General features: G+C 51.2%; 1 protein-coding gene across 4 annotated transcripts in view; it reads right to left on the bottom strand.

The window, feature by feature from the left end:
* Positions 1–16,092, bottom strand: part of LOC132822216 (sodium- and chloride-dependent taurine transporter-like) — a 78,272-nt gene that overhangs the window by 46,377 nt on the left and 15,803 nt on the right. For all 4 annotated transcript variants that reach the window (XM_060835305.1, XM_060835304.1, XM_060835301.1 and 1 more), the window contains one exon: positions 291–425. In XM_060835305.1, the coding sequence (XP_060691288.1) occupies positions 291–425 (135 nt within the window). The remainder of the gene's footprint in view (positions 1–290; positions 426–16,092) is intronic.

The following is a 16,092-nucleotide window of genomic DNA, read 5'->3' as shown; positions in this document are numbered from 1 at the left end:
CTCCTCCCCCTCCCCTCACCTTCCCTCCTCCCCCTCCCTCACTCTCCCTCTACCTCCTCCCCCTCCTCCCTCACCCTCCCTCCTCCCCCTCCCTCACCCCCTCCTCCAACCCTCACCTTCCCTCCTCCCCCCACCCTCACTCTCCCTCCTCCCCCTCCCCCGACCCTCACCTTCCCTTCTCCCCCCCCCACCCTCACTCTCCCACCTCCCCCTCCCCACGACCCTCACTCTCCCCACACCCCCCCTGGAAGAGGAGGATCCTGGGGGTGATGTTGAGTGTTGGCACTTACCAGAGAAGATAGGACAGAGTTTTTCCCAACAGGTGATGCCCCCTTGGGATGTGTACTGACCAAGTGCTACCTCCAGGAAGAAGACAGGCAGACCTCCACCAATCAGGAAGATAAAGTATGGGATGAGAAAAGCACCTGAATAGAGAAAAACACAGAGAATTAAAGAAACTCACCGAGAGAAACCAAAAACCTATCCTTTTTGATCAATCCCCAACCAAGCCCAGCTCCAGACTTCCTCAGTGGTTACAATCACTGCCCTGTCCCCAACAGGAGCTAGCTGGGTGTGGGTCTCACTGGCTGGGCCCAGTATTTATTACCCGTTCCCAGTTGCCCCTTGAGAAGGTGGGGGGTGAGCTGCCTCCTTAGTCCATGTTTTGTATCCGTTGTGTGGCCACAGAGACAGTCAGGCCCCAGTTTTGAGGAGGGCACAGGGGAGACTTAATGGAACAGTCCCAGAGATACAGTCATAAAAAGCTACAATATTAAAAAAAAAGACCCTTTGGCCCATTGCACTTGTGCTAGACAAAAGCAATCAGCAAAGTGGGGTGGCACGTTGACTCAGAGGTTAGCACTGCTGCCTCACGGGCCCTGGGTTCGATTCCAGCCTCGGGTGACTGTCTGTGTGGAGTTTGCAAATTCTCCCCATGACTGCGTGGGTTTCCTCCCACAGTCCAAAGATGTGCAGGTTCGGGTGGATTGGCCGTGCTAAATTGCATTAGTCAGAGGGAGATGTGTCTGGGTGGGTTAGTCTTCGGAGGGCTGGTTGGGCTGAATGGCCTGTTTCCACACTGTAGGGAATCTGATCTAACTATTGATAGATGAGGAGTTGAATGAACATGGGAAAGCTGGGATTGATTTCCTTTGACTTGGTTAGTGACAGAAGAACTGCAGATACTGGAATCCAAAATAGACAAGCAGGTGGGACACAGCAAGGCAGGCAGCGTCAGGAGGGAGAGGGACACAGCAAGGCAGGCAGTATCAGGAGGGAGGGGGACACAGCAAGGCAGGCAGCGTCAGGAGGGAGGGGGACACAGCAAGGCAGGCAGCGTCAGGAGGGAGGGGGACACAGCAAGGCAGGCAGCGTCAGGAGGGAGAGGGAACACAGCAAGGCAGGCAGTATCAGGAGGGAGGGGGACACAGCAAGGCAGGCAGCATCAGGAGGATGGGGGACACAGCAAGGCAGGCAGCGTCAGGAGGGAGGGGGACACAGCAAGGCAGGCAGCATCAGGAGGGAGAGGGAACACAGCAAGGCAGGCAGTATCAGGAGGGAGGGGGACACAGCAAGGCAGGCAGCATCAGGAGGGAGGGGGACACAGCAAGGCAGGCAGTATCAGGAGGGAGGGGGACACAGCAAGGCAGGCAGTATCAGGAGGGAGGGGGACACAGCAAGGCAGGCAGTATCAGGAGGATGGGGGACACAGCAAGGCAGGCAGCGTCAGGAGGGAGGGGGACACAGCAAGGCAGGCAGCATCAGGAGGGAGAGGGAACACAGCAAGGCAGGCAGTATCAGGAGGGAGGGGGACACAGCAAGGCAGGCAGCATCAGGAGGGTGGGGGACACAGCAAGGCAGGCAGTATCAGGAGGGAGGGGGACACAGCAAGGCAGGCAGTATCAGGAGGGAGGGGGACACAGCAAGGCAGGCAGTATCAGGAGGGAGGGGGACACAGCAAGGCAGGCAGCATCAGGAGGGAGGGGGACACAGCAAGGCAGGCAGTATCAGGAGGGAGGGGGACACAGCAAGGCAGGCAGTATCAGGAGGGAGGGGGACACAGCAAGGCAGGCAGTATCAGGAGGGAGGGGGACACAGCAAGGCAGGCAGTATCAGGAGGGAGGGGGACACAGCAAGGCAGGCAGCGTCAGGAGGGAGGGGGACACAGCAAGGCAGGCAGCATCAGGAGGGAGAGGGAACACAGCAAGGCAGGCAGCATCAGGAGGGAGAGAAGACAACGTTTTGGGTGTAACCCTTCTTCAGGACTGGGGATGGGTGTGGAGGGGGCGGGGGGGAGCTGCAGATAAAGGGGGAGGGGGAGGGGTAGGCAGGGGCAGAGTGGTGAGGTGGGGATTGGTGAAGACAGGTAGTGGGTACGACCTGGATCAGTGGTGCTGGAAGAGCACAGCAGTTCAGGCAGCATCCAAGGAGCAGCGCAATCGACGTTTCGGGCAAAAGCCGTTCTTCAGGGATAGAGGGTCCGACCTGGTTGGTCAATGGGAGGAATGGATCCGATTGGTGACTGGGAGGGGGAGGGGTGAGAAGGGAGGTTATCTGACATTGGAGAACTCAATGTTGATTTCCTTTGATCAGAGCAGGTCAACTGCTGGTGGGCAAATGAATAAGTTATTGTGATATTGAACAGGCCACTTGAAGGGGTGGTCGCTGCAGATTGAACGGAGAAGTGGAGAAATTTTTTTTAAAAGAGAAAACATTCAAAAAGGCCGTGGGGGAATCCAGGAGTGGAACTGGTGAGTCAGCTCTTTCAAATGGTCAGCACAAGATCAAAGGGATCCCTCTTGTGGGGGAGATCTTTGCAATTCTGAATTAAGCTGCGAGCCAATCCAGCTCTCCTCTCCACAGCGTGCCAGCACACAGACCCTGGGCACCACAGGGAAGATAATTGCTCATCAGATTACAGATGCTGGGATGGCATGGTGGCTCCGTGGTTAGCACTGCTACCTCCCAGTACCAGGGCCCCCGGTTCAATTCCAGCCTCGGGTGACTAACTGTGTGGAGTTTGCATATTTTCCCCAGTGTCTGCGTGGGTTTACTCCCACAGTCCAAAGATGTGCAGGTTCGGGTGAATTGGCCATAGTGTTAGATACATTAGTCAGAAGGAAATGGGTCTGAGTGGGTTATCGTTTGGAGGGTGGGTGTGGACTGGTTGGTAATCTAATGTAAATTCTCAGAAAACATCCCCTTTCCCTTTTTGTTCGTAACAATCATGCCAAATCACAAGGTACATCAGTGGCCAAATCAACATGTTATCTGATTGAACCTTAAAATTAACTCTCAGGACATGAACAAGCGATATTATTTGAGATCTTCTAATTTCAAAGGGCAAATTTAATGTTTTGCTGTGTCAATGGAGTCCTACAGGAGGCGCTGTCCCTGCATGTTTGGGTTGGTGCTACTTGAAACCTACCCTCCAATCCTACAGAGGCAGCAGTGGGTGGATGTCAAAGTCTATGCTTCCTCCAGTCCTACAGGGGGCACTATTTATGGGGAGGGGTCAAACTCATGTCTCCAGTCCTACAGGGGGCGCACGTGGCTCAATTAGTTCTTTATTCTTCAGGCTGACTTGAGTTGGAAACTTTGCTGTTGAGTGGGAACTGAGATCTAGACACCTCTCAGGGTCAGCGGGTTAAAATCTAAGAAAAACCATCACAACGTCCCAGAGACTCTGCAGTTAAATTGATGTCTGATTTGGTCATCGTTCATAGGAGATGGGCCAACTCCACGAGATCTTCCACAGTTAAACGACCGAGTCTCGCACAAGAACCATCACCTTATAGAGGGGGCAAGGATGGATTGGATAAATAGACAAAGTCTTTTCCCTGGGGTGGGGGAGTCCAGAACTAGAGGGCATAGGTTTAGGGTGAGAGAGGAAAGATATAAAAGAGACCTACGGGGCAACTTTTTCACTCAGAGGGTGGTGCGTGTATGGAATGAGCTGCCAGAGGAAGTGGTGGAGGCTGGTACAATTACAACATTTAAGAGGCATCTGGGTATATGAATAGGAAGGGTTTGGAGGGATATGGGCCGGGTGCTGGCAGGTGGGACTAGATTGGGTTGGGATATCTGGTGGATGGGTTGGACTGAAGGGTGTGTTTCGGTGCGGTATGACTCTGTAACCTCCCATCGCTCACTGCTGCTCCCTTATGAGGTTGTCTTCAGAGAGTGAGGGGAAATAACAGGGACTTTTTTTTTGGAAAATGTTTTTAAAACACAGCTTGCTGCTGACAACACAATCTTGAAACTCTTCTCGCTGGCGCCAATAATTGTGTGTCTTAGCCACATCACTGACACCAACCAAGCAACGTCACCCAGCCCACACACACACACACACACACACACACACAGAGACAGAGACACACAGACAGACACACACAGATAGAGACACACACAGGGACTCACACATAGACACACACAGACATACACTCTCACACAGAGACAAAAACACACAGACACCCACACTGACTCACACCCACACTGACTCACACACACCCTGATGCACAGCACTGCTCAATCTCAATATCAGTCATTTTGCAAAGCAAATGGCTTCATGTCAAAGATTAGTTTATTTTGTCTTTGACATGACAAGACCAGAGTTGGAATGAAGCCAATTTTACCATTTAACAGCACAGAATTTTTCCCTGAGATTTATAACCATAATCTGCTTTCTGATAGATTTAACCTTGGGTTTATTAATGTAAAGGTTGAGTAAGCACTTTATATAAATGTGTGTGGCTCAGTGCGCTCTGCGTGAGCTCCTTAATCTAGCCGTGAATGTAGGTAGGGTCACATTCTAGTTCTCTCCAATCCAGCTTGGATATTTTCTCTGAAGTGAATCACTTGCTTTTTCCCCCCGAGAGTCTGATTTCAGGAAGTAAAGGCAATATACCTGCTAACATCGCAGACATGCGCAGCCACACTGTGTGTTGTGCAGGAATGGAGTGAGCCTGGTGGGCAATTACTCACAGTCTCACATGCCCCATGAAAGGGTACAACGCAGAAACCCTGAGCAGCAATGACCCAAACAGGGAGGTAAAGAAGCAACTCACCTAGAACATAAATCAACTGACCAAACGCCTGGCCAGAGAGACACAGTGCTTTCAGGAGTGACTTCAAGAAAGGGTCAGAGAAAGAGAGAGAGCAAAGGAAAAGAGATAGAGAGGAGAAAGAGAGAGAGGAAAATAACAGGAAGAAGAGATATAGAGAAATTTAAAAAGGAGAGAGAGAGAAAGAGAGAGAGACAGAGAGAGAGAGAAGGGAGAGCAGAAATGAAGAGGTTTCGGGAGGGTTTTCCACAGAGTGTGACACAGGCAGCTGCCCGTGCTGGAGTGCATGAAGGGAAAGGTATTCCCGAGTTGGAAGGTGCAGAGGGTTGTGGGTGAGGCGGTGACGGATAGAGGAAAGTCTGAAGTGACAGAGAGCTGAGAACAGAGGCGGAAGGTGGGCGAGCCGGGGGGCGGGGGGGGTGTAGAATGAAGAATCTCATCTCCACTTCCTTCTCTCAAGGAAGCCCAGGGCCCTGCAGTTGTGTCACACACGGGGAAAACCACGTCGAGTGCAAGAAATGACAAACAGCGGTTGTGAAACTTTCCCCTCATCACTGGGAAATGTCTCGTTCACTTGGGGAGATGGTGGACATGGTGCCTCTGCACAGACTGGGACTGATTCAAGCAGCCCTCTGATGTCGTGTTCACTTTGTTTGTCCTTTGATCGTTTGATTTTATAATCCGAGCAGAGAGCTCGCGGGCAATGTCTCTGGACTTCTCTCGACACTGCCCCCTGACTATAACACATGCTTTGAACTGAAGGGATGGGCCAGATCTCTGGGTCGGTCAGTACATAGAGCAGGAGGTCTCCACACCTTATCCCACTGGCCTGTAATCGCGGTGTCCTAAAGTCAACTGAGCATCTACCGCGCACCTTCCACAGCGAAAACATTCCAAGATGCTTCACAGGTAATTCCAAACAACATGGGGGCCCAGTGATTTAGCACTGCTGCCTCACAGCACCGGGGACCCAGGTTCGATTCCAGCCTCGGGTGACTGTCTGTGTGGACTTTGCACATTCTCCCCGTGTCTGCGTGGGTTTCCTCCCTCAGTCCGAAGATGTGTAGATTGGCCTTGGGAAATTGCCCAAAGGGCGCAGGGATATGCAGGTTAGGGTGGGTTAGCCATGGACCATGGTCTGGGTGAGATGCCCTTCAGAGGGCCGGTGTAAATCTGCTGGGCCGAATGGCCTACAGTAGGGATTCTATGAAACAGAAGTGTGGCACAAGCTGCCAGTGGAAGATTTAAGGACAGGAGTCATAAACAAAGGAGGTTTTGAGGAACAGTTTAATGAGGTGGAGAGGGTTAGGGAGGGAATTCCTGATCCCGGGATCCGGGCAGGTGAGGGTACAGCTGTAGACAGTGGAACGATGGGAGTCAGGGACAGCTTCGAAAGACTGGAATTGGGGATGTGCAGAGATCTCGGAGGGGGGGCTGTGTGCCTGGAAGGGAGGACGCAGGGATCCGGGAACAAGCATATCAATTTGAATCAAGGTGCAGGGGGAACTGGGAGGCGATGGAGGTCACTGTCTAGGAGCCTAGTGATTCCACACATCACCAAAACAAGGACTGAGGACAAATCAACCTCAAAAAACAGTTAGCTTTCCATAGTGCCTGCCCCATCCACAGCAATTCCAAAGTGTTTTAAAGCCACCTGACAGGGTGAACAGCAACCTCACTTTAGTATCTCATCTCAAAGTTAGCACCTCCGACAGTGCGGCGCTCCCTCAGCACTGACCCTCCGACGGTGCGGCGCTCCCTCAGCACTGACCCTCCGACTGTGCGGCGCTCCCTCAGCACAGACCCTCCGAGAGTGCTCACTCCCTCAGCACTGACCCTCCGACAGTGCAGCACTCCCCCAGTTCTGACCCTCCGATGGTGCGGCACTCCCTCAGCACCGACCTTCTGACAGTGTGGCACTCCCTCAGCGCATGTTACTGTCAGTGAGTTACTCTCAGCATGTGTAACTGTCAGTGTGTGTGTTACTGTCAGTGTGTTACTGTCAGCGTGCTACTGTCAGCGTGTGTGTTACTGTCAGTGTGTGTGTTACTGTCAGCGTGCTACTGTCAGCGTGCTACTGTCAGCGTGCTACTGTCAGCGTGTGTGTTACTGTCAGTGTGTGTTACTGTCAGTGTGTGTGTTACTGTCAATGTGTGTGTTATTGACAGTGTATTACTGTCAGTGTGCGTGTTACTGTCAGCGTGCATGTTACTGTCAGCTTGTGTGTTACTGTCAGCATGTTACTGTCAGTGTGTGTTACTGACAGTGTGTGTGTGTTACTGTCAACGGGTTACTGTCAGTGTGTGTGCTACTGTCAGTGCGTGCTACTGTCAGTGCGTGTGTTACTGTCATTGTGTGTGTGTGTTACTGTCAACGGGTTACTGTCAGTGTGTGTGCTACTGTCAGTGTGTGCTACTGTCAGTGCATGTGTTACTGTCATTGTGTGTGTTACTGACAGTGTGTGTGTGTTACTGTCAACGTGTTACTGTCAGCGTGTGTGTTACTGTCAGCGTGTTACTGTGTGTTACTGTCAGTGTGTTATTGTCAGCGTGTTACTGACAGTGCGTGTGTTACTGTCAGTGTGTGTGTTACTGTCAACGTGTTACTGTCAGTGCGTGTGTTACTGACAGTGTGTGTGTGTTACTGTCAACGTGTTACTGTCAGTGTGTGTGTTACTGTCAGCGTGTGTTTCTGTCAGCGTGTGTGTTACTGTGTGTGTTACTGTCAACGTGTTACTGTCAGTGTGTGTGTTACTGACAGTGTGTGTTACTGTCAGTGTGTTACTGTCAGTGTGTGTGTTACTGACAGCGTGTGTTACTGTCAGCGTGTGTGTTACTGTCTCTGTGTGTGTTACTGTCAACGTGTTACTGTCAGTGTGTTACTGTCTGTGTATGCGTTACTGACGTGTTACTGTCAGTGTGTGTGTTACTGACGGTCTGTTACTGTCAGTGGGTGTGTTACTGTCACTGTATTTGTTACTGATGTGTTACTGTCAGTGTGTGTGTTAGTGACATTGTGTGTTACTGACAACGTGTTACTGTCAGTGTGTGTGTTACTGACAGTGTGTGTTATTGAGTGTGTGTTACTGATAGTGTGTGTATTACTGTCAGTGTGTGTGTTACTGTCAGTGTGTGTGTTACTGTCAGTGTGTGTGTTACTGTCAACGTGTTACTGACAGTGTATGTGTTACTGTCAGTGTGTTACTGTCAGTGTGTGTATTACTGTCAGTGCGTTTGTTACTGACACTGTGTGTATTACTGTCAGTGTGTTACTGTCAGTGTGTTACTGTCAGTGCGTGTGTTACTGTCAGTGTGTGTGTGTTACTGTCAGTGTGTGTATTACTGTCAGTGCGTTTGTTACTGACACTGTGTGTATTACTGTCAGTGTGTTACTGTCAGTGTGTTACTGTCAGTGCGTGTGTTACTGTCAGTGTGTGTGTGTTACTGTCAATGTGTTACAGACAGTGTGTGTGTTATGTCAGCATGTGTGTTACTGTCAACGTATAACTGTCAGTGTGTGTATTACTGTCAATGTGTGTGTTACTGTCAACGTGTTGCTGTCAGTGTATGTGTTACTGTCAGCGTGTGTGTTACTGTCAACGTGTGTGTTACTGTCAACATGTGTATTACTGTCAACGTGTTACTGTCAGTGTATGTGTTACTGATGTGTTACTGTCAGTGGGTGTGTTACTGTCAGTGGGTGTGTTACTGTCAGTGGGTGTGTGACTGACGTGTTATTGTCAGTGTGTGTTAGTGACGGCGTGTGTTACTGTCAGTGTGTGTGTTACTGTCAGTGTGTGTGTTACTGTCAGTGTGTGTGTTACTGTAGCATGTTACTGTCAGCGTGTGTGTTACTGTCAGCGTATGTGTTACTGTCAGCGTGTTACTGTCAGTATGTTTGTTACTGTCAGTGTGTGTGTTACTGACAGTTTCTGCGTTACTGTCAGTGTGTGTGTTACTGTCAGTGTGTGTTACTGACAGTGTGTGTATTACTGTCAGTGCGTGTGTTGCTGTCAGCATGTTACTGTCAGTGTGTGTGTTACTGAGTGTGTGTTACTGACAGTGTGTGTGTTACTGTCAACGTGTTACTGTCAGTGTGTGTATTACTGTCAGTGTGTATGTTACTGAGTGTGTATTACTGTCAGTGTGTATGTTACTGAGTGTGTGTTACTGACAGTGTGTATGTTACTGTCAACGTGTTACTGTCAGTGTGTGTGTTACTGTCAGTGTGTTACTGTCAGTGCGTGTTACTGTCAGTGTGTTACTGTCAGTGTATGTGTTACTGACATGTTACTGTCAGTGTGTGTGTTACTGACGGTGTGTTACTGTCAGTGTGTGTAACTGTCAGTGTGTGTTAGTGTCAGTGTGTGTTAGTGTCAGTGTGTGTTAGTGTCAGTGTGTGTTACTGCGCACTGTGACTCATTCTCAGAACAAGGAAAGGTAAAGGATTCTGCTCTATTTTTAACATCAGCCATTTTCTAGACACTGAGCTAACATCAGTAGATGTTTCTCTGTCCCAGGAACAGGAGAGTTTTCGCCTCCTTCTGCCTGTTTTCTCAAACAATCCCATTCATATTCTACCACAATGGCCAGGGATTGCGAATCTCGGCAGCTCCTGAGAAAGGGATCATTCCAGGGCCCAGGAGGCTTTTTATTTTACAGCATTCCATTCATCGGATATTTCAACCTGGCACAACAGGCCCTCCCCCTCCCCCTCCCCTCACTGGAACACCAGCAACCCCCAGCAACCCCCGCTCCCCCAGGAACCCCCTCTCCACCAGCAACCCCCTCTCCACCAGCAACCCCCGCTCTACCAGCAACCCCCGCTCTACCAGCAACCCCCTCTCCACCAGCAACCCCCTCTCCACCAGCAACCCCTGCTCCCCCAGCAACCCCCGCTCCCCCAGCAACCCCCGCTCCCCCAGCAACCCCCGCAACCCCCGCACCCCCTGCTCCCCCAGCAACCCCCGCACCCCCAGCAACCCCCGCACCCCCAGCAACCCCCGCTCCCCCAGCAACCCCCGCAACCCCCGCACCCCCGCACCCCCTGCTCCCCCAGCAACCCCCGCACCCCCAGCAACCCCCGCTCCCCCAAGACCCCCCGCTCCCCCAAGACCCCCCGCTCCCCCAGCAACCCCCGCTCCACCAGCAACCCCCGCTCCACCAGCAACCCCCTCTCCACCAGCAACCCCCTCTCCACCAGCAACCCCTGCAACCCCCGCACCCCCAGCACCCCCCGCACCCCCCGCTCCCCCAGCACCCCCCGCACCCCCCGCACCCCCCGCTCCCCCCGCACCCCCCGCTCCCCCAGCAACCCCCGCAACCCCCGCAACCCCCGCACCCCCAGCAACCCCCGCTCCCCCAGCAACCCCCGCTCCCCCAGCAACCCCCGCTCCCCCAGCAACCCCCGCAACCCCCGCACCCCCTGCTCCCCCAGCAACCCCCGCACCCCCCGCTCCCCCAAGACCCCCCGCTCCCCCAGCAACCCCCTGCTCCCCCAGGAACCCCCGCTCCACCAGGAACCCCAACTCCCCCAGCAACCCCCGCACCCCCAGCAACCCCCGCAACCCCCAGCAAGCCCTGCTCCCCCAGGAACCCCCGCTCCCCCAGGAACCCCAACTCCACCAGCAACCCCCTCTCTCCCAGGAACCCCCGCTCCACCAGGAACCCCCAGGAACCCCAACTCCCCCAGCAACCCCCGCACCCCCAGCAACCCCCGCAACCCCCAGCAACCCCCGCACCCCCAGCAACCCCCGCTCCCCCAGGAACCCCAGAGGCAGTCCCTCTGTGACCCAGGGGTTTCTCTGTAGTTGAGGGGTATATTGTGTTTTTTGGGGAGTTAGATCCAGTTTGAAGTCTTGGTTACCGGCCTCATTTCAGCTGGTTTTGTGACCCCACCCCCACACACCAGGGACACATCCCTATCCACCCAAAACCAAAAGGGGGATTGTACCCCGTGCTGTCAGCACCAACCTGACCTGTACCAGCTGTCCTGCCAACTGGCAAACCCCACTCCCCCAAGCAAGGTGTCTGGGTTGCTGTGACCACAGTCCCATTGGTCTGCGTGTTGTGGTCAGGGGCTATGGACAGGGAGGGTGGAGGGCTCCAGCACTATCCCCATCACATGGCCAGCCAGGAATATCTGTGTGTACACATGGTCTATCTGTGTGCGTGTGGTGTCTGCACATTGTATGTGTACACGCAGTGTATCTGTGTTCCCTGCATGAATGGAGGCGGGGAAAGGACTAAACCGAAATGGAGATGGGCGAGAGAGATAAAGCACTGTATTCCCCATGTGGCCCAGCTCTCTCTAAAGACAACTCCAGCCTCAGTTACAACTCTTCAAACATGTCTGCAGCTGCAAATATTCAGCTCAGTTGTAACTTCCGTTTGTCTTTGTAACCACTTCCAGACTCGAGCACAAACACCGAACAAGTCTGTGTGCAACTGAACAGCAGCGGTTCAGGAAGACAGCGCACTACCACTTTCTCAAGGGATAACTAGGGACGAGTAAGAATACTGGAACCAGCCAGTGAAACCCACATCTCACTGGTTCCTCAAATAATGTTCCAAGGTTTCATGTTTTCAGGACCATCCACATGCAGTCACAGTTTGACTGTCATACAGATTCTCTCTCCCCAAACTGGTTTCATGTGTCCCAAAATAAATCATTGTTTCCTTGGCCACTGTTGGAATACTGTGTACAATTCTGGTCTCCTTCCTATCAGAAAGATGTTGTGAAACTTGAAAGGGTTCAGAAAAGATTTACAAGCATGTCGCCGGGGTTGGAGGATCTGAGCTACAGGGAGAGGCTGAACAGGCTGGGGCTGTTTTCCCTGGAGCGTCGGAGGTGGAGGGGTGACCTTATAGAGGTTTACAAAATTATGAGGGACATGGATAGGGTAAATAGACAAAGTCTTTTCCCTGGGATCGGGCAGTCCAGAACTAGAGGGCATAGTTTTAGGGTGAGAGGGGAAAGATATAAAAAGAGACCTAAGGGGCAACTTTTTCACACAGAGGGTGGTACGTGTATGGAATGAGCTGCCAGAGGATGTGGTGGAGGCTGGTACAATTACAACATTTAAAAGGCATTTGGATGGGTATATGAATAGGAAGGGTTTGGAGGGATACGGGCCGGATGCTGGCAGGTGGGACTAGATTGGGTTGGGATATCTGGTTGGCATGGACAGGTTGGACCAAAGGGTCTGTTTCCATGCTGTACATCTCTATGACTTTACGGTGATTTTTCACATTTTTCCATACACTTAATTGCAATCCTGTGAGACCTCAGAGCTCCTTCTGAATGTAGCACAATCTTTAAGTTAATTTGCAGGTACATTTGAGATAAAAGGATAATAAGGAAAAGGACCGCAGGAATAATTTGTGCTCAGACCCAGAGGATGTAGGTAGTGTCCTAAATTAATGTTCACTTCTGAGAGGGATAATGTCATTTAGAAATTAGGGGAAGGATTGTGAGAAACTGGATGAAATTAGCAAAGACAGAGGAGTTTCTCAGAGATCTGACTGATTCTAAAGTAAATATATCTCCAGGACCAGATGAAATGTACCTCAGACTGCTGAGTGAGGCAAAGGAGAGATTAATAGGGGCCCTGGTAATGATTTTCAGTTCCCTCTCTGACTACAGGAGAGGTGCCTGAGAACTCAAAGACAATTGATGTGGAATAAACCAGGCAAGTCAGTCAGTCTAGCCTTAGTGCTGAGGAAACGTTTGGAAGCAATTCTCAGGGACAGAATTACTGTGCAGTTGGAGAGGCAGGGGTTAATCAAGAGAGGTTTTGTTGAGGGGAGGCCATGACTAATTTTCCAAAGTGCTGACCAGCTGTGGGGATGAGGATTTCAGCAAGGCTTTTGATAAGCTAAGGTAGCAGCATGTGGGCTCCACGGAAATGTGGTATATTTGGGGGTGAGAAACATATTGGCCATGATCAAATCTCAAAGTAGACTTGATGGGCAGACTGGCTCCCACACCTTATGGTCTAATCGGACTGAGAATTGGCCTCCTGGCAGGAAACAGAGGATGATGTTTGTGAGAGATTTCTTTGATTGACACCCAGCAGAGGAGTTCCACAAGGGGTCAGTGTTGGGGTCCTTGATGTCTGTGGTTTAGATAAACAAGGTAGACTTGAACATAAGAGGGTTGGTCACCACATTTGTGAATCATATGAAAACCGGTGGGGTGGTAAACACTCAGGAAGATAGCCTTCGATGACAGAAGATGGTCAGTGGCAAATGGAATTCAAGCTGGATAAATGTGAGGCGATGCAGTTGGGCAGGTAGACAAGGCAAGATGGACCTTGGGAACCACAGGAGACGGACCTTGCTGTGTATGTCCATTGGTCCCTAAGGTACCAGGACAGGTGAGTAAAGAGGTTAAGGTGGGGTATAATCTCCTTGCTTTTATTAATTGAGACGTAGAGTTTCAGAGCAGGGAGGTGATGCTGGAATTGGATAAAACGTTGGTTAGGTCACAAAGAGCGTATTGTGTGTAGCTCTGAAATCCACATGCCAGGAGGGATGTACAGCATTGGGAAAGGGTTGCAGAGGGAGATTTGTGATGGGAAGAGATTGAGGGTAGTTTCCCTTAGGACAGACCGGACTGACAGGGGATAGATTGAGATGGATGAAATGACGAGGGACATGAACAGGGTAGATAGGAAGGAATATTTCCCCTTGGCGAAGGGGTCAGTGACCAGGGATATAGATTGAAAGCAAGGGGCAGAGAGTTAGAGAATTCTGGCAATCTGGAACTCTCTGCCTGGGAGGGTAGGAGAGGAAGGATTTGCAATGCCAAGGTACACAAGGATATGGGCCAATGGGAAATGAGATGAGAACAGTCAGATTATGGTTTTGACTGGAGTGGACTCTTTTTTTGAATTCTCTTATGAGGCAAGGACCATCATTTATTGCCCATCCCTAATTGCCCATAGGGCAGTTAAGAGGCTGTGTCACATGTAGGCCAGACGCAGTGAGGATGACAGATTTCCTTCCCCAAAAGGACAGGAATGAGCTCAATGGGCCAAAGGGGCTTTTTCTATCTATCCCAGCAGTTTGCAAATGTAACCCTGGGAACAGCAATAGACAGAGAGCAATCCGATTCCTCAAATATCCCAAAATATGGTCAATTGTATAAATTATAAAAAGGATGGTGAGCGCTGTACATCACAACTATTACCCAAAGGCAGCTTGTGCAACGTTTTCACACCAACAATGACACACACTTCCTCAGTAAGTAACACATTTACCTCTCGAAGACACATTGTCATTGGTTCAAGTCCCACTCCAGATGATGAACATAATGGCCAGTTGCATGGCTCCCTCAGTCAAAGTTACAAGTGGTTAGATCAGATGTTAAAGCAGAGTTCATCTTGGTTGTCCGCCTAACATTTAACCCTTAGCCAACATTACAACAACTACAAAAAAAGTAGGGGTTCTAGTCATTACCTCTTTGTGGGATCTTGCTGTGTGTGTGTGTGTGTGTGTGTGTGTGTGTGTGTGTGTGTGTGTGTGTGTGTGTGTCAGCTGCTACATTTGCAACAAGTGACAACACATCAGAAAGTACTGAATCGGCTACAGAATGCATTCACTGTCCAGTGGTTGTGGAAGGTGCTATATAAGTGTAGGTACAGGGAGCAACTTTTATCAGTAGAAGATATCACTGTAGCAGTTCAGCAGCATGAGCTCACTCTGCCCCAGGCAAGGTAGGGTCCAGGCTTCCCTCTCTCACAAACAACCAAGTCAGAGCGGGCTTCCAGTTGGTTCCTCATGGTTTAACCTTTGATTGTTTCTAATGTGGGACCACTTCCTAAGGCTCAAAAACTCACTAGAGCAGAGTATGCCACCTGAATATCAACCCAGCACTCCGAACTGGAACAACATGGAGATCTCAGAGGGTTGTGGGACTGAACTGAAATCGTCACATAAACACAGCGGCTCCAAGAGCAGGTCAGAGGCTGGGAATCCCGCAGCAAGTAACTCCCCGCCTGACTCCCCAAAGCCTGTCCACCATCTACAAGGCACCAGTCAGGAGTGTGATGGAATCCTCCCCACTTGCCCTGGGTGGGGGCAGCTCCAACAACACTCAAGAAGCTCAACCCCATCCAGGACAAAGCAGTCGCTTGATTGGCACCACATCCACAAACACCCACTCCCTCCCCCACCGACGCTCAGTAACAGCAGTGTGTACCATCTACAAGATGCACTGCAGAAACTCACCAAAGACCCTCAGGCAGCACCTTCCAAACCCACAGCCACTTCCATCTAGAAGGACAAGGGCAGCAGATACGTGGGAACACCATCCCCTTGCAAGTTCCCCCTCCCCATCCTGACTTGGAAATATATCACTGTTCCTTCACTGTCCCTGGGTCAGAAGCCTGGAATTCCCTCCCGAAGGGCATTGTGGGTCTACCCACAGCACATGGACTGCAGCGGGTCAAGAAGGCAGCTCACCCCCACCTTCTCAAGGGGCAACTAGGGTCGGGCAATAAATACTGGGCCTAGCCAGAGATGCCCACAGCCCAGCGGTGAATAAAAGAGCTTTTGATACTGAGCCTGTACCTGAGCAAGTTAACACCAATGTAGCCACTGCCCCATCTACACTCCCATGAGTTGGAAATGGAATCTTGGGCGGGAACAATTCTGCGTGACATCTTTCCAAATGCAAGCATCAGCCTGAAAACTGGCCTTGGCAACACTGTCTCTGGGGATGGGCTTGGGGGAACGTGGCGATGAAGTTACAGAGGAGCTGATGGAACTTCCTCCTCCTCCCAATGGAGGGAAGTCCTTCAAGGCTGACCCCAGGAACGGAGGGACTCTGTTGTATGAGGAGGGGTTGAGTGAGTTTAGGTCTGTGCTCATTGGAGGTTAGAAGAACGACAGGTGGCCTTGTTGAAATGCATACATTGCTGAGGGGAATTAAGAGTCAAAAAGTGTGGTGCTGGAAAAGCACAGCCGGTCTGGCAGCATCCGAGGAGCAGGAGAATAAGCTCTTCATCAGGGAGATGTGATGTTGT

This window comes from Hemiscyllium ocellatum, chromosome 14, assembly GCF_020745735.1.
Source record: "Hemiscyllium ocellatum isolate sHemOce1 chromosome 14, sHemOce1.pat.X.cur, whole genome shotgun sequence".
NCBI lineage: Eukaryota > Metazoa > Chordata > Chondrichthyes > Orectolobiformes > Hemiscylliidae > Hemiscyllium > Hemiscyllium ocellatum.
Note: the sequence above shows the minus strand (reverse complement) of the source record. Positions and strands in the feature narration are given on the sequence as shown.